Here is an 18,291-nt window from a genome sequence, read left to right as displayed (position 1 = left end):
TTGCCGGACCAGGCCTCGTGCGGGGTCATCTTCACCACGCTCTTGGTCGTCGATCGGTTCAGGAGGTACACAGCCGTGGTGACGGCTTCTCCCCAGAACCGAGCAGGCACACCTTTCGCCTTCATCAAGCTTCGTGCCATCCCGAGGATGGTCTGGTTCCGGCGCTCGATGACCCCGTTCTGCTGTGGCGAGTATGGTGCCGTGGTTTGTCGTTGCACCCCCTGGCTTGCGTAATGCTCGCCGAGGCTTGCGGAGTTGAACTCCCCGCCGCGATCCGTGCGCAGGGTTTTGAGCCGCTGGCCAGACTCCAGCTCTGCCGCGGCCTGAAACTTCATCAGCTCGTCTTGCGCCTCGTCCTTGGAGGTGATCAGGCGCAGCCACATGAAGCGGCTCTTGTCGTCGACGAGTAGGAGGAAGTAGCGCTTTCCTCCCGGCGTGGGCGGTGAGATCGGCCCACATAGATCAGCGTGGACGAGCTCGAGGACGTTGCTGGCGCGGCGAATCGCTTGTCGTGGGAACGGCGCGCGCCGGTGCTTGCCTGCGAGGCACGCCTCGCACACACGGTCCGCCTCGTCGACGAGCGGCAGTCCATGCACCATCTGGTCCCTGGCAAGCTGTCGTAGAGCCTGGAACCCAATGTGCCCGTAGCGCGCGTGCCAGCGCCAGCAATCGCTGCCGTCGTGCATGGCAAGGCACACTGGTCGCGAGAGGTTCAGGCGCAGGACGTACAGCCGCCCTTGCGTTCGTGGCACCCGCGCTAGCAGCCGTCCCGCTGGGTCGCGGAGGTGGAGCGCGCCGTGCCTGATCCTCGTGTCGTACCCGATTTCGTCGAGCTGTCCGATGCTCACGATGTTGCTCTGCAGTCGTGGGATGTAATAGACGTCAGAGAGCACCAGGTGCTCACCGGTGCGACATGCGAAGAGGATCGTTCCGCGCCCCTCGATTTGCACCGCAGAGCCGTCGCCGAGCTTGACTGCGCCTCTGACTCCGGTGTCGAGCTCGGAGAAGATGTCCCTGCGCCCTGACATGTGGTTGCTGGCTCCTGTGTCCAGGAACCAGGAGGTGTCGCACTCAACGTCCGTCGGTGCGGAGCGCGCCTGGGAGCGCTCCTCATTGAGCAGGACGCGGTGCACGTCTTGCTCCGTCGTGGTGGTGAGTGCACACACGCTGGCGAGAAGCAATGTGGCCTCACTGGACTCCTCCTCCTGCGTCAGGTTCAGCCGTTCCTTGCGCTCGCGGCGAGGCTCGGGGCAGTTCTTGGAGAAGTGATTTGCATATTTGTTACAATTGTAACACTTCACCTTGCTCATGTCGCGCTCACCGTTAGGCTTTCCGCCGTCGCGGTTTGTCGCTGTAGCCCTGCCCTTTGGCTTGCCCTTTGCGCCGCCAGATCCCGAGCCTTGCCCCTGTTCGCGCCGTTTGGATCGTGCGATCCACTCCTCCTCCGTGAGAAGCACTTGACCTCCAGAGGTGTTCGTCGTGTCGATGCCGCATCGCTCCGTGGCAGACCGCAGTCTGCCGATGAGCTCCTCGATAGGCATCTTGGTGATGTCGAGCATCGTCTCGATCGAGCAGGCGATCTGCTTGTAGTCGCCCGGCACCTCCCGTAGGATTTTCTGCACAACACGTACCTCTTCCACGGTGTCACCCAGGGTGCGCAGGTTGTTGACGATCCCCGTGATGCGCATGCCGAACGTGTCGAGGGACTCACCGTTCCTGAAAGAGATCTGCTCGAACTCCTTCCGCAGGCGCTGCGCCGTTGCCTCGCGCACGCGATCGACGCCCATGCGCATCATCTTGATCGCCTCCCACGCCTCGTTCGCCGATTCCTTGACGGCGAGGACCGGCACCATCTCCGGAGGCGCCGCTCGGATGAGTGCGGCCAGCGCCGCCATGTCCTCGCGCTCACCCGGCTCGCCCATGCCGGACACGGCCTCCCAGAGACCTTGGGCCCGCAGGTTGATCTTCATCACCAGGGCCCACTCGATGTAGTTCGTCGCCGTCAGCGTGGGGTAGACGATGTTGCCGCCGCCGCCAACGGGCTGGACCACCCGCTCGTGGACGACGATGTCGTTGCCGCCACGCCTGGCGATGGTCCGTCCCCGCTCGCGCGACGCCGATGTGTCCGCGGGCGGGCGTGAGGCCGCTCGTACGGGCGACCTGCTCGTTCCCTTCTTCCCAGCGTCGTCTCTGTCCTTGCTCCCGGCCATGGCGATCGAGGAACCTCGCGAACGAGGCTCTGATACCACTTGACAGCGATGGCCAGGAACGTCGATCTCTCTCTCTCTCTCACGAAGAACACAGAGACAAGGAAGACTCAGAGGTTTGCGTTGCGGAAAACGTCGCAACTTTTCTGTCGTGCTTTCTCTTCCTTTTATTCGAAAACGGGAAAGAGGTGGCTGGTAGAGATCCTACCTTTCCGCCATGATCCGCACTATCTGCTCGTGCCATCCCACGAGCTCAGATCAAAACGGCCACAAAGTCTGCACACGACCCGCTCTAACACACGCGAGATCGTGGTTTATGTTTAACCTTAACTGACGAAACTGAATTTAAACTGAAACTACAGCTAACATGCTAACTGAACCCAACGTCTAGATTAAAACAGCTAACATGGCACAGCAAGGGTGTTCGGTATTGCAGATCAGCTGAAAGTCGCAGCCCCAAGGCGGCCAGCGCCAGGTCCGCCAACGGCGGCCGATTTGCTCGACGGTGCACCAATGGTGTTCGACCGGATGTTCTCCTGCACCGCCGCGATGTCGCCAGCAATGACATGCACGGGCCGTGGCCTGCCTCCAAGCCACGCGCTGCAGCGGCGTTTCCTGGCTGGCTGGCCACACCCCCGAAAAGGTTCAGCTGATCGATTTTGCTATTGCACCACAGATAAATTAGCGCATCTTCCTAGCTTTGTACGGATTTGATGATCAATAAGGCCAGCTTGTGCTTTGGTGCGCATTTTGTTTAATCCAACAGGTTCAGCTCATCGATGTTGCTTTGGGTAATCTTACACACCAAATTAATTGGATCATCTAGCTAGCTTAGCTTGCTGCTACGCTCACGTTTGCTTTGGTCAAAAGCACCAGTCAATTGTGAACTATTCACGAGCGTTCTATGCCGAGCCAGCTCTTGCAAGTCCACATTGCTGGTAAGGAAGGAACGGGAGAGGTGGGGATGCTGCCGCCGCAGGTACGTAGTGCCAGCGACAGCCCTGGAATGGCGGGGACGACGCGGCGAGCGTTGCCTCTGGGTGCCGCATCCAGCTGTGGCTGACAGGGAGCTGCCTGCAGGCACCAGGATGTGATTGTTAGTCTTCTTTATAGTTTTAGTTTGTTGGATGGTTAATGCGACACTACAGTTTGGGCATCTCCAGTCCACCAAAGAAAGCATGCGAGAAGTAGGATGACAAGATTTCCGAAATAGACATGGGTCTTTGATAGAAGCAGAGTGCTACAGGATCTGCACAATTGAACATTAACGAGAGTAACCGGTAAAAGAAACTGATTAAAAGTCCTAACTTGATGTTGTTAATTCTTGTTTTGAAGTAGTAATTCAGGATGATGAAAATTAATTAGTTTTTTTCGTGCGGTCATATAACTTTTTTTTTCCTTCTTCGATTGCAAAATTTACTTTTCTTTCTATTGGTTAAAGGCTGGATGATTTGAGGTGAGTTAAATAAGTTTTTGCCACTAAAATCTATACCTCTCTACATATAATAATAATAATCTTATATTATTTTTCATTAAGAAATTTTATAATTACCTTGTGCTACATAAGAATTTTTTCACTTAAAAATCAGACCATTTCATAGATCTGCTAAAGTTTAAAAATTGACGACCAAGCATGATAAGGCGGGATAAGGCTTCATTAATCGCTTTTTATTTGAACGGTACCATCCTATCGGATGCAAATAATTGATCTCCTTTTATGTGGTATCATTCTTTTGAAAATTAAACTGGTATTTTCCATGTAATCCAATTCTTTAGCGATTTGACAAAATTTTATTAATTTAGTGTATATCCATGTAATTTAACAAGTGATTTTGAGCATGATGATTTCATAGTTTTTGATACACATGATGTATAGAAAGAAAAATAATTAAGTGACGCTTTTATTACTTTTGAGAGGATTGTTATATAAGATAACTGAAATTTGGGTGAAATCAAACATACTTAAAAAAATAATGATACAACTAAAATTAGGGCCCACTTCAACAAAAAAATATTTAATTAATTATAGACCCGGTGCAATGCACGGGCATTTTGTGCTAGTTTATCCCTATTTTTGCTCACGCTTACGAATGCAAAGAAAAACAATCTGGACACGGCTAGTTATCGGTCAACCTAAAACAAACTTAATCCTCAATCACCCAATTCCATGAGTAATTAGAAAAAAGAAGTGCAATTGCATGCTCACGTGTAATTACACACCCATGTGTAATTCTGATGTGCACGAATCTCAAAACAAATCTAACGGTTTTAGAATTGACCTAGAATTAACTTGATTCTTGATTACTCCAGAACTAGCAAATTGTAAACAGGTATGGTGAAGAGTTGGTTATATCAATATTCTCATTCTTTAGTTCTCTCCTAAGATGACGAATATTTAGGGTTTATAATCTTATTATGTGTACTATTTGATTTACTATTATTTAGTTATACGTAATCAAGAGTGTAGCCCGAGCTAAAAAATGCCACACTCACCTACTATTTAGTTATATATATAATACTTCTAGAAGGAAAGACTGTACTAGTAATTTTTTCTCACTAGTAACCTATGTCATGGATTGCCATATATAATAGCTCAAAGTACATCTTCTAGAGGAAAAAATATTTACAGCAGAATATGTATTTTTTCAGAATGGGTTAATACAATGTGATAAATAAATCATGGTAAACCGTTAAAAATAATGACAGTTAAATCACTAGTGCAGTAAGTCTAGCAGCAAAATGAAACGGATGGAGGTGGAGGTGAGCTCCCGCGACTCGGGCGGCCCGAGCGCCCCGGTGCTCGACCTTGCACCGGCGACCTCCTCCAACCCCTGCAGCCTTAGGACTAGCCACCCACCACCCTCTCCACCGCTGCTAGAGCTCGACGCCGGCGCACCCTCCAGGCCGGCCGGGGCTCAAGGCTTCCTCTCGGCACGCACGCCGCGCGCCCTTGCCCTCAACCCACAAGCCCTGCCTTCGCCGTTCACCTCCCCCGGAGACTGCTTCGCCCAGTTCGTCCTCCAGAACTTCCACTCCCTGGTATGCACTCCGGTGGCTCTTGGCTCGCCGCTGTTTGCGCCCTCGCCGGTGCATGTTGCGGTGCGCCATGAACACCGCCAAACCTTCTCCTCCTCCTCTGTTCTTGGCATGCTCAAGTTTTGGTTAGGCAATTGTTTCGAGCGTCTGGCTGTTTTCGAGGTTGGCCCCAACGCTTTCCGCCTGATCGTCGCATCGCCGAAGCTCGCCGCGTTCCTGGTTACGCTCGACGGTCTCCGCCATGGTCAACTTGTGGCCCTGTTCTCGTTGCCGTGGTCGTCGTCTGCTCTGGCCGCTCCTGGGCCACTGGTTGGGCCTGTCCCTGATCCCGTGACCCCTGCTCTGGGCGCTTCTGTGTCTGTCTCTGGGCCTGCTAATTTGCTGGCACAGCCCAGGCCTGGCCTGTTACTCCTGACCCTCCTTAGTCAACGAGAGAGGCGCCCGTGCCCTAATCTGCCAAACCGCTCTCTCCTTCCTCCCACGAAATCGCGCCGCCCACCTCTCTGCCTCTCCCTCGATTCCGCTGGCATCTTGCCTGCGCCGCCTGGCCCGATGCCGTGGCCCGTGCCCTTCCTCTGCGGCCGCTCCCGTGATCCGCCTCCTTCTCCCTCCACCCCTCGCCAGGCTCCTTCCCCAAGCTCCCGCCCGCCTCCTGCCCCTTTTCCCCTTTCGGACGAGGAGCCTCGGTCCGGCAACCTTTCCCCTTCGAGCTGTCTCGGAGCTCGCGCTGCCATGGATGGCGCCCTCCCCCCTTCCTATTCTCAGGTGGCCGCCTCCCCTTGTAAGCCCCCGCCTCCGCGTCCCGTTCTCACACCACCTCCACTTCGCCATCTCTCCCGGCGCTGCCACCGGTGCCTCTCCTCCGACCACTTCGTCGCTAGGTGCATAGATCCGGTGCGCTGCCGCCGCTGCCGGCGCTCCGGCCACCGCGAGGGCACTTGTAAGTTACCCCCCTTCTCCTTCTCCGCCCCTTCTTCCCCGCTTTCTCCCTCCACTCCTCAAACCCCTTCTCCTTTGTGTTCCAGGACACTCATGGACGCTGCGGGCAATGGTGCTGACCTGGGGGCACTGACCCCCCTTTTCTGCAACCTCTGTTTCGGGCGTGACCATCGCCGGTCCGCCTGCCGCCTCGTGGTTCCGGCCGCCCCTGACGCTGCCTTTCCCGGTGCGGCTCCGGTGGCTGAAGAAAGTGACGAAGAAGAGGATCCTGAGGAATTGGTTTTTGAGGACGACGACGGCGTCGAGCCCGCCCCTCTGGTTGCTGCTGCGGAGGATTTCATCCCGCTGCCGGAGGTGGATGTGGAGGAGGATGGGGAGGCGGATGGGGTGTTCCTCCCCATCGTTGACGCTGATGAGTTTCTGGCCGCTCCTGGCCAGCTCAACGGCTCCTCCGCCTCGGACGAGCCTGGAGATGCTGAGGACTTGGCCGAACCGGTCAGGCCAGACCACGTCGACGTCTACATGCCCTTCGTCGACCTCCGCCACTTCGACCACGTCGCCTACGCCTTCATCAACCCGTCCTCGGTCCCCGCCGTCCACGACCCTGACTCCTTCATTCTCCAGGCTGCCGATCTTGCCTGCGGGCCGGACCGGGTCTCCCTGTTCCCCTCGGCGGCCAGCTCACGCGTCGCTGTGTTCGTCTCCGATGGTGACCGTGAGCAGGCTGTGGCAAATGGGCCGTTCCTCGGTCGCGAAGCCTCGGTCTACTTCCGCCGGCATGATGAAACGGACCAGCGGTTCCTCTTCGACCACGAAGCCATGGCCGCCCTCTCCATCAGCCGCTTCCCCTTTGAGCACTGGCAGAGACACCACATTACACACTCCTCCGGTCCCTACGCCAACCCACACAACATCGACCCGATTTGTCTCACCGGGGTTGACTTCCAAGCTGTTCTTGTCACCGTCAAAGCTGAATCCATCAAAGACATTCCGCTCAACCTCGCCGTCAAAAACTACTGCAGCCTCGGCACCCTTAGCCAAGTCACCATTATTGACTTTGACGACCTCTCCCAAGGGTCCGATCACTCGTCCGGGCCGGACTTGGAAGACATTCCAGATGCTGCTTCCTCAGCTGAAGAGGAGGATGAGCTGGTTGACCTCCCGGGCGGCACTGCCTACCCGGAGATGATGGAGATGCTGGGGGTGCCACCTCCTCTGGTGCCCCATGGAGCCCCCCACAGCGCCGCTCCCGCGGCGTCGATCGTCGCTCGCGCCCTTGCTAGCGCTCCTCCCCTGCCTTCTGTGGAGGGAGGACCCATCCTCTCCAAACCGACAAGTGTCCACGTCAAGCTGCGCCTCGGCTTCTTCGACGTCACGGTGACCGGCTCTGCCGGCGAGCAGGCTTTCTTCCGCCTGCCGCTGCGGAAAGCTGCCCCCTCCACTGGTTGCAAGGGCCTTCTGGTGGCAAACTTCGTCACTGCTTCGGTTGGCCTGGTGGACTCTATCGCCCTGGTCGGCCCGCTGCGCCGGCCTGTCCTCTCCGTCGACGTGCTGGTGCGCAGCGCCGCTGCTCCCGGCGGGGAATGCGTCTCCCTGGAGGCCGCTTCCGCTCTGGTGTCTGGCTGCTCCGACCCCTCTCTGGAGCCTAGCCTGCTTGGGGAGCCCAGGCTGATCACCCCTTCCAGCCCAAAAAGCCCTGCTCTGCTTCTCAGGGACTCTGAGGTGGAAGCTGGAGCCGAGGTCGCCGGCATGACTGCCCTGCCAGCTCTCCCTTCTCCGGTCCGTGCCCTTGCTGCGGAAGCCGCCCCCGTCTCCGGCACTCTCTGGCCGGCTGCGTCTCCTGCGCGCCAGCCTCGTCGCTGCTCGCGCCTCGCCCGCGACTGTTATGTCTCCATCGTCGACAAGGCCATTGCTCGGAAGAAGGAGCTGTTCGACGGCTCCACCGCTGCTTCCTCCCGTCGCCGCGGAGAACTGGTGCCGGACGACCTCTTCGCTGTCGCCATGGAGGATGGCGGGCCTCTGGCCGATGAGGACGTGGAGGTTCTCGCTCGGGCTTGCGACATCAGCCTTGGCGTGGCCCAGGACGTGCCTACGGTGCTCCCTGCGTCCCCATGATTGGCCCTTCCCTTGGACACCTGACTCGTCGCCAACCTCTTCTCAACCCCTACATGAGAACGGCTTCGCCCCTGGGACGGTGCAGGTTTACCTTCTCCGGGCGTCCCCTTTTGGAGACCAGTGCCGCCGATCCTGCTCGTCTTTGCCTTCGCCAGCATGTTGGCTCCTTTTTTTTCTATGTAACTGAACCTGTTCGCTGTTGCTTGTTAACCTGTAGACCTTATTCCTGTTGTGATCTCTATGCCATGGTCTTTTTCTCCCTTCTCCATAGCGTGCTCCCCGTCTCTGGCTATTTTTGTTGCTACGCTAGTCTCCATGTCGCGTAAGCTCTCCATCGATTGCTGGAACGTCCGTGGCCTTGGGATGCGTCAGAAGCGCGATGACGTTAGGGCGGCAATTGAGCTTGCCACCCCCTCCATTCTGCTTCTGCAAGAAACCAAACTCACCGACGTCTCCTCCTTCCTCGCTTCCTCCTTTCTTCCCGCGACCCTTCGATCTTTTGTTTTTAAACCCTCTGTTGGAGCTTCTGGGGGTATCCTCACTGCCTGGGATGACGGGCAGCTCCAACTCCTCCAACACTCTGTCAGCGACTTTTCTATAACCACCACCTTCTCCTCGCGTGCCGATGACCTTACCTTCTCTATTGTCAACGTCTACGGCCCGTGCCACCACGACCTCCAAAAGGACTTCCTTGACTCTCTCAACCACGACTTCGCCCAGCTCTCCGGGCCTGCCGGAATTCTGGGCGACTTCAACCTTATCAGGACTCCGCGCGAGAAGTCCTCCGGTAATTTCAATGCGGTGGAATCTAGCTTATTCAACGAGTTTATTAATGATCTCGCCCTTATCGAGATTCCGCTCCTTGACCGCCAATTCACTTGGTCCAACCAACAAGACCCTCCCATTATGGCTCGCTTGACAGAGCCCTGGTCAACCAGGATCGGAGTTTTGCTTTGCCGATTCCACCCTCACTTCCTCGGCTCGTCCCACCTCCGACCACGTCCCTCTCCACCTCATCGCCTCCTCCAGGGCCCCGCGCAGCAAAGTCTTCAGATGGAAAACTCTTGGCTCAGCCACCCCTCCTTCATCGCCTCGGCTAACGCCAATCGGTGCGGTGTTGGGGCCGGGCACTCCCACCTCTCCCTATTAGCGGCCTCTGTCTCGGGCTCAAGCGTATCCGGGCGGCTGCCCGAGTTTGGGCTAAGGACCGTAAGCTCCCGCCTGTCTACCTTCTTAATTGCCGTGCCGTCATCTCCCTCTTTGATCGCCTGGAGGAGCATCGACACCTTTCTGCCCTAGAAAAACGTCTCCGCTCCCTTGCAAAAACTTCCCTCAGTCAAAAGGTCTCTTGCAAAGCAACCTACTGGCGGCAAAGGGCGAAAATCAAAAACTGCGTCCTGGGCGATGAAAACACCCGGTACTTCCACCTCTGCGCCTCGGGCGCTCCGGAAAAAATCAAATAAAAAATCTTGAGGACCAGGATGGCAATGTGATCTTCTCTCATCAAGCTAAGTCTGCCATCCTCCATGGTTTCTTCAAGAATCTTCTTGGCACCCCTGTCGGAGCTTCTGATCACCTTGACCTGGCTAGCCTTGTTTCCTCCACTTGTCTCTCACCTTCTCAGGCTTCCGCCCTTGTCCGCCCTTTCTCCCTCGACGAAATTAGGACTGCCCTCTTCACCATGAATGATAACTCCAGCCCCGGACCCGATGGCTTCGGGCCTGCTTTCTTCAAAAAGAACTGGGACCTTGTTAAAAAATCTCTTCTTGACTCCCTCTCCAGTTTTCACACCCTTTCCTCTGACCTGAGACCTATAAACAAATCACACATTGTCCTTCTCCCCAAAAAAGAGGGTGCAAACAAGCCTGATAATTTTCGACCCATCTCGCTCCAGAACTGCTGCCTCAAAGTCCACACCAAATGCCTTACCTTGAGGCTCCGCGACCTTATCCCTTACCTTGTCCACCCCGACCAAACTGGTTTTATTTCTGGGCGCTCCATTTCTGAAAACTTCGTCTATGCCGCTGACATTGTTCAAAGCTGCCACAAAAGAGCCGCCCCCGCAGCCGTTTTTAAACTTGATTTCCGGAAAGCTTTTGACTCCATCAGTTGGGATGCCTTGGATCGTATCCTCCTTGCCAAAGGGTTCACTGAGCTGCTGCGGGCCTGGATCAAAATGCTCAACCAAACAAGTCAGACCGCTGTTCTCCTCAACGGCGTACCCGGAAAATGGATCCAGTGCCGTCGCGGTCTGCGGCAAGGTGACCCTCTCTCCCCCTTCCTTTTCAACATCATTGTTGATGTCCTCCAGCAAATGATCCTCCATGCCTCGCGCGAAGGTCTCCTCTTGCACCCTCTCGTCGATGACCTTCCCTGTCCTGTCCTCCAGTACGCCGATGACACTCTCATTATTATCCGGGCCGTTCCTGAGCATGTCGCGAATCTCAAAAATGTCCTCGACAACTTCTCGGCGGCCACCGGTCTCGTCATCAACTTCCATAAGAGTACCTTCGTCCCCATCAAGACCAACCAGGAAACGGCTCTCGCCATGGCCCGTGCCTTCGGCTGTGTTGTCTCCTCCTTCCCCCAGACTTACCTTGGGCTCCCCCTTTCTACCTATAAGCTCAGGCCCTCCGACTTCGCCCCCATCATTCAGAAAAGTGACATGCGTCTCTCCGGGTGGCGAGGCCGATGCCTGCCCATTGGAGGCCGTCTGATCCTTGTCAACTCTGTTCTCACCGCCATGCTTGCCCACGCCATGGCCGCTGGACTCCTCCCTGCTGGGGTCATTGAGGCTATTGACAAACGTCGGCGCGCTTTCCTTTGGACTGGCGAAGAGACCTGCCATGGTGGGAACTGCAAAGTCGCCTGGGAAGACGTTTGTGTCCCAAAAAATCGAGGGGGTTTGGGCGTTCTTTCCATCCGCGCCCAAAACTCTGCCCTCCTGGCGAAATTTCTTACAAAAATTCACTCCGACACCACCGCTCCCTGGGCCTCCTGGTTCCGACGCCGATACGGCTGGAACGATACCAGAGATCTGGGAGACTCCCACCATCTCGACACCCCCGTCTGGAAGGACATTGCGACTGGGCTCAGCACCTTCCGTGCCATCACCAAAGTCTCCATAGCCAATGGGACCTCCACTTCCTTCTGGGCTGACCTTTGGACCGGGGATTCCCCTCTTCAGGACCGCTTCCCCAACCTTTTCTCTCACTCCACCCGTCCTAACATTAACGTGGCTGCTTTGCTCGACACCCGACTTCCGCAACACTCTTGGACCGCGCCTCGCCGGCGCTGCGGAGACCGACCTTCGTACCCTCGCCAACGAGCTTAGCTCCGTGACCCTGCGACAGGATACTCTGGACACCCGTTGGGGCCGCCTTGCTAACAAAAAACTCTCGAACAAATGTGTCTACACCAATTCTTTCAGGCATCTAAGAATCGAGGAGGCTGCGGAGAAGTTTTGGAGGAGCGCTGCCCCTCTCAAGTGCAAAGTTTTCTGCTGGCTGGCCTGGAAGAAGCGTCTCCCCACCAATGAGCGGCGTTTTCGGCACCAACTCTGCAACACTGCCGCTTGTCTCTCCTGTTCGCACAATGAAGATGTGGACCACCTCCTGCTGATGTGCCCCAAAGCTAAGGAAGTCTGGAGGTTCTTCTTCCCAGATTTCGACATCAGGGGACCCGCCAATCTCAACGACTTATGGATGACAAAGTGCCGAAGTTTCGAGGAAGCCACTGTCACCACCGCCATCGCCTGGAATATCTGGAAGCGGAGGAATGCCCGGACTTTCAATGACACTGCCGAAGACCTCCTTCTAGTGTCCCGTAGATGCATTGAAGACATCAGACTTTGGGCCCATCGTTGTAACTCCTCTCCCCCCTCCCTCTCTCTTAATAATTGGTGCAACGGGTTTGACCCGCCTTGAAAACTTTAGACCCCCTCTCTTCTCTCTTCCCTCCAAAACATTTGTAATGCTCCCAGTTCCTTTGGTTTCTATAAAGTTGTTCAGCTGGCGTAAGCCCGCCGTAGCCCCGCTCAAAAAAAGTCTAGCAGCAAATTTCTTTTTTCCCATGCGCATATGACCATCTGGATATAAAATTAAAAATAGTACAAAGATAAATACAAGTACATCAACAAATGGCATGGAACTCGGCATAAATGGGCAAGGATTAGATGATGGAAAACAGTCGCCCAGCTGTGACGAATTACTTCAGCCACTGGCAATCTCTACTTGAGCTCGCTAAAAAATACCATGCTGCATCTGCTAGCATTTGTTGTACAACTCTGGTACTTCCAGAATAAAATGTTCCCTGTATATTTCTCGCACAAGTGTTGTGTACTCCTATATACAGACATCCATCTTATATGAATATAGCACATGAGATGTTCAGCAGGGATGTATGTATCTACAATTCTACAGTACCCAATAGAACAACTCTAACTTTGGCCATTTTTCTCACATAAATACCCAAAGCAGATAAAGGGAATATAAAATTTAAGAACCGGCATTTCTCTCTCACTAGGTACAACCAACATTTGCATACCTATCGAAGTTATATTACTCCAGAAACCTTTAGAGAAGAAAGTACAACAAAAACAACCCAAAGGACCATGAAGTAGGACGATGTGACCCACGCCCACAGCCTAGGGCCCCCAAGCTCAGCACCAATTAAAATGCGGCGCAGAACCAAAACCACAATACACCCAAACGATGTTGCAAAGAAGACCAGCAAGGAAAAGCTCAGACCAGCAGCATTGTCTATGTACAGTGGTTCCCGGTAGACAAAGTAATTGTACAGTGTGTCGATCAACCACGGGAAACCAATGCCAACATATATGTTTACCGAGTTGCTGCAACAAAGAAAAAATATCAATTGTGCTTTGAGAAACTTTGTACTTACACGCATAGGTGTGGATCTTTCCGTCACCGTCCATTCTGCTTTGAGATTCGGATAAAAAGAGGAGAGAGAATAGAATCTATCCATCTACCATGGTGAGCACGAATCTCGAGGAATAAATGGACGGTGACGGAAACACTCACACCCATGCTAGTTCTAGTTTGAGAAATTAACAGCAATATGTTAAGTCGAAGAACTGGTTCAAGAGGACATGTAGACATGAACCTGCAAGTGATATTTGCTATTGCAGAGTCTGCAGTAACTTGACGCTCAGCAGCTATCTTGCTAGCAACTAGATCTGGCCACGAGGTTCCAGCAGCCAGTGCTGTGAATGCTATAACATATGGGTTTACTCCTACACAGAAAGTAGATTTTTTCAAATCACTATACAGGGAGTTACATCTCAGTGAGCAGATGAAAATCATACTTATGCAAGAGAATGTTCCAACCTGTGACGCAGCTTATCTGATCTGTAATCTTGGTAACCCCGTAGGCAATACCACTTATGAAGATCAGGGAGAAAATAAAAGCGATCCAGCCATGTGCAATTTGATATGGTGGCACAAAAGCAAACAATATTTTCCAAGGTGCAATGATCGAGGTCCAACATATTATGATGAATCTCAAGCAGACAGAATTTATCTTCCTTTGCTCAGGACTCTCCAACTGCATATATTAAAATAATTAGTTAATATGCCAGGCTGAAGAAATAAGTATGGTTTACGACTCCATGTTAGTTATCACAGACAAGATGAAACTTTCAACGTGGCTATAATGTTTACTCTAGAGCCTAGATGTACTTCCCTCTAGTTTCTCTTAAAAAAGGCTTATAATGTAAAAAAATGAAGGAAAACTGTTAAATCAAAATATAATTAAAAGTGGCAAACAAGAAATAGCAGAGGATACTGGAGAAGGGGTCCATGCAATTAATTTCAGCATGATAAGTAGCAGATAAAATCATCTCAACAGTGTAAGTTCTCCAAGCATTATATTCATAATACGGAGTATATAGTTTCCCTAAATATGTACATGGCAATAAAATTCCTCAACTGTATAAAAAAAATTAACATGCTTCTCGAAGTTTGAGCTAAGTGTAAGTAAGGAACAGTATTCTCGCAAGAAAGGAATGAGGAGCAGCATTGGCAAACTATGGAGTAAGGAATGTGGATGAATTAAATTACTATTACAGCTTCAAGAAATTGTTGCCGCCAAATGGAAAGCCAGCAGGTATCGTCATGTGTGTTCTTTGCTACAAGCTCCCTTTTTGACGATTCCTCTATATCCTTTTCTGGAACATGATGATACCCTGGGATGTTCAAGCATATAAAAATTTACTTTCAAATAAGTTAAAAATATGTTTTAGCGGTGAACTGCAAGACGAAATATAAATTGACAGTCAATCTGCAATTCTGCATAAAGCACAACTATCTTTCCAAATACCCCTGATAAAAAAAACAGTGAGATCTGGAATATCGCCATAACTCCTAAAGTTGTAACTCACCCCATGAAGTTTGAAACAGGAAAAGCATCTAAAATGAATACTGAAACAATCCATCAATTGATATGAACTTAAATAAAAAAATGTCCTCGAATACACTTAGACCGCACTTTTTATGGTTACATTCTAAAAATTCATGGGGACAGTACCCAAAATTCAGAAATATGTATACCTGCATCATTGTAAGAATGTATGGAGAATATATCAGCAATATCATTATTCTGGCTAGGAAGTATATCACTTGTCTCATCACAGTTTTTGTCATAATCAACTGAAGCACCTTCTGCTGGAACCCAATCTTCAGGTCTCTCACCTCTTACCCTGATTGCAACAAATTAAATTACAAGCATCAGAAAAGTTTATTGTTATGGGACTAGAACCACAGGAAAAATAGAAAAGAAATATATGTTCAGGGACTAGAACCATACAAAGGGATTGAGACATATGGCCACCGCTTATCCTGTGCATATGCATGAACCAAAAGCAATCCATACTGCAAGACTGTTATCAAGGCCTCCCAGAGGGTAATCACGTTAGGTGTCCACACCTGCACGCGGTACAAACGGTACATGATGACCAACTACACTTACAGTTAGATAGCAGAACAAGAAAATGTGACTTACCTCTAATATAATATACAGCCAAACGTACGCCCAGAATGACCAAAACAGCTCAACTAACCAAACACCCAAATCCGAAATCTTTTTCATAGAGCCCCCCCTTGGCATAATCACACAGACAGCATGGATCGGGAAAAGATCGAAGGCAGCAGAACCCACAAGGGTACCCGGACCTAAACCTGCACTAACAATACCAAATTAAATACAGTTAAATATGATTTGGTAGAAAATTTTACATCAATTGGTTAGTTTCTACCTCCTGCTGTTAGTTGACCTAGATTACGGATTGCATCGATCGTTGCAAGGGAGATCTGGGGAAAGCTGGTACCGAAAGCAAGCAGAGCAATGTCTGCTATAGTGTAGTTCCAAACCTTCTCCTGCTTCACTATAGGCGTATTCGTTTGTGGATCAACTGTGACAATCTCACGAGAGTGGTTTGTGATACTCTCCATCGACTTGAAGAACCGGGCAGTGATCGCAGATAAACCAATAAAACAGTATGCGAGGGCAGCAGTACAAAGGAAAGCACGGAGACCATTTGGAAGTAGAGTTTCACCATGGAAAAACAGGTAAGCATCGCATGACGGAGCAGTACTTCCCATCGTAATGTTGGCGACAACTATATGATTTATGACATATTCCTGCTACAACCAATACATATATCATCAGGAAGCGGAAAAAAAATGACCAACATGATACGTCCACATACATAATGAACTTAAGGACCCAGCTAAGCAGGTGGACAATAAACTTGACAAACATTAAAAGAGTCCTTTGATAGAAAGAATATGCTCACAGGAGTGAATCTGGCAAACTAGCAAATAGAATTTACAGGTTCTGAAGATAAATTGGCACTTCCTAGCATCATGGAAAACTAATGTCTTCTTTCAGGTACTAGTATTTACAGGTTGTTAAGGGAGAAGATGACAACAAGGACAGAAAGGAGCTTCGTCGAATATACTAATCCAATCAATGTGTTGGCTCGCAAGTCCCAACCAGAATATCACTGAAGCGAACTGAGCGAATTTACAAGACTAGACCCAAATAGAAAATGGAACAGCCTTTTTCGTACACTGACTCCCTAGATATACAAACTCTTTAATCCACATGTTTTTGCCTAGAGGTTACTGCAGGCTTGCAGCTCCTCCGGGGATCTGGGTAGGATGAAACTAACGAGTTCTAGTAGGAAAAGAAATCGTTTTCACGGGTCGAGGGCGGAGATGAGATTCTTCCCGACTTCTTGGAAGCGAAGGTGCATCGAGGAGAGATACATCGAGAGGGAGAGAAGGACTAGAGTGGATGGGTTACCTGGGTTGAGGAAGAAGAGGTAGCCGGAGGAGCAGCGGCTAGCCGGCGATGTGGGCTCCCCCGAGGCGGTGACGTCTGTGCGTGCCACTGCTGTCTGATTTAATTGTTCGTCTTCTCTGTTTCCGAATCTGGGAATCGTCTCTTCTTTTGGTTTGTTGTGGTGAGGGCATCTCCAACCCTACTACCCAAACGGGACGCGCTGGAACGTCTAGTTTTTTGGTCGTTTGGGTCAGCCACCGGACACGCGGATAGTTGAGGAGTTAAATCCATCATTAGTAACTAAACTTGTCATGCAAAATCAATTCAGTCACCGTACTTAGAGAATACCAGTTTATGGTCATCGAATACGTGTTGGGGTGTCACAGGAGGTCACCGCTCAAAATAGGGCATTGTATTTGCTGACATGGCCGTATATGGGTCCCAGTGTCAGGTAACTTAACAAAGTTGGAGAAACAACTGGATGTGGTAGGGGGTTATGTGCAAAAGATTCGTCGGCTACTTGACCAGGGCCGAGCCACCAGATCGTTGGATCGAGATTTCCTCCTCCTCCAATCCCCTGCTCGACCCTAGTTCGACGACCTTACTGCACGAGCTCCACCACAGGTCGCGAGCTGCCAAAAGGAGCGGCGCCGTTTCACCACCATGTCCAGAGCAAGCTCCACCGGCGGCCCGTCCGTTTCGGCGTATTCGCCGCCCCGATTGCGTGTACTCAACATGATGGTCCGTTCAGATGGCGGCCGAGGACCCATGGTGATGGTGGGCGGCGCTGGCGCACTGCTGATCATGCCACTCCACAGCCCGAGCCCTCCCAGGAAGGTCTCCGGCGTCGTGCAGCTCGCGTCGCCGCACCACTCCAGAGACAGCAGCCTCTCCGACGTCGGCTTCATCTCGACGGCAATGTCGCACTGATCCACCCATGACACGCCACTGAACGGAAGCGGCAGGTCCTCGCCCAGGCCGGCGGCGTACCAGATTGCGTTCAGCGCGTGGGCATAAGCGGCAACAAATTCCAAGGGCATGAGCAGATGCTGCTGTTGGATGCGACACAAGTGTTGCTTGTACTGAAGACTGTAATAGTTCTGCTACAAGTGTTGTGCTGTGTGTGAAGAAGTGAACTGACGTTGATGATGGATTTAACTCTTTGATCAAAGTAGTGTGCTGTTAGCTAATGTAGTGGTTGGATGGATGTAAAGATTAAGCTTGTTTCGCTATTTGATCACACCTGTGTTGTTTGTGAAATGGATGTGTGTATTTAATTTGAAAAAATTAAGCTTGTTTGGCTAGGAATAGATGTAAAACTGAGCTTGTTTGGCATCACATGAACAACTCACAGTCAGTTCAATCACATGAAAAAACTAAGTCAGGCCAATCACATGAATAACTCACAATCAGGTCAAACAGTAAACTGGAGCATTGCTTGAAATTACAGAGACTTCAGAAGCGTTATCATTGCAAAATACTTAGGGCAAAGCAGTCATTTACAATAGATTGAGCTTCCCCGCTGGCACATGTTACAAGTGCAAAATACAGACAACTCAATCTAAATTCCACTGTGATAAATAAGAACAAATGATGTCAAACTAAAATCCACTCTTTTGACCCCGCATTACATAGTCTTCCATGAAGCTTAACACTACACATTTTTCGTGGGAGCTCTGAACTCATCAAA

The 18,291-nt window shown here is 51.5% G+C and overlaps 1 protein-coding gene across 3 annotated transcripts; it reads right to left on the bottom strand.

The window, feature by feature from the left end:
• Nucleotides 1-12,535: 12,535 nt before the first annotated feature.
• On the bottom strand, nt 12,536-16,781 carry LOC127294500 (magnesium/proton exchanger 1). 3 transcript variants are annotated; one of them, XM_051324332.2, is made up of 9 exons: nt 16,623-16,781; nt 15,571-15,958; nt 15,318-15,493; nt 15,123-15,241; nt 14,867-15,015; nt 14,378-14,502; nt 13,646-13,862; nt 13,422-13,551; nt 12,536-13,149 (listed from the first exon to the last, which is right to left on the bottom strand). In XM_051324332.2, exons 2-9 carry the CDS (start codon nt 15,914-15,916, stop codon nt 12,852-12,854), a joined length of 1,560 nt encoding a protein of 519 aa, XP_051180292.1. In that variant the 5' UTR covers nt 15,917-15,958; nt 16,623-16,781; the 3' UTR covers nt 12,536-12,851. The 3 variants fall into 3 exon arrangements, with proteins under 3 accessions (XP_051180292.1, XP_051180291.1, XP_051180293.1); XM_051324331.2 differs by having other exon boundaries at nt 15,571-15,955; nt 16,623-16,779; XM_051324333.2 differs by having other exon boundaries at nt 14,384-14,502; nt 15,571-15,955; nt 16,623-16,779.
• Nucleotides 16,782-18,291: the final 1,510 nt, after the last annotated feature.

Source organism: Lolium perenne, chromosome 4 (assembly GCF_019359855.2).
Source record: "Lolium perenne isolate Kyuss_39 chromosome 4, Kyuss_2.0, whole genome shotgun sequence".
In the NCBI taxonomy this organism is placed as follows: domain Eukaryota; kingdom Viridiplantae; phylum Streptophyta; class Magnoliopsida; order Poales; family Poaceae; genus Lolium; species Lolium perenne.
Note: the sequence above shows the minus strand (reverse complement) of the source record. Positions and strands in the feature narration are given on the sequence as shown.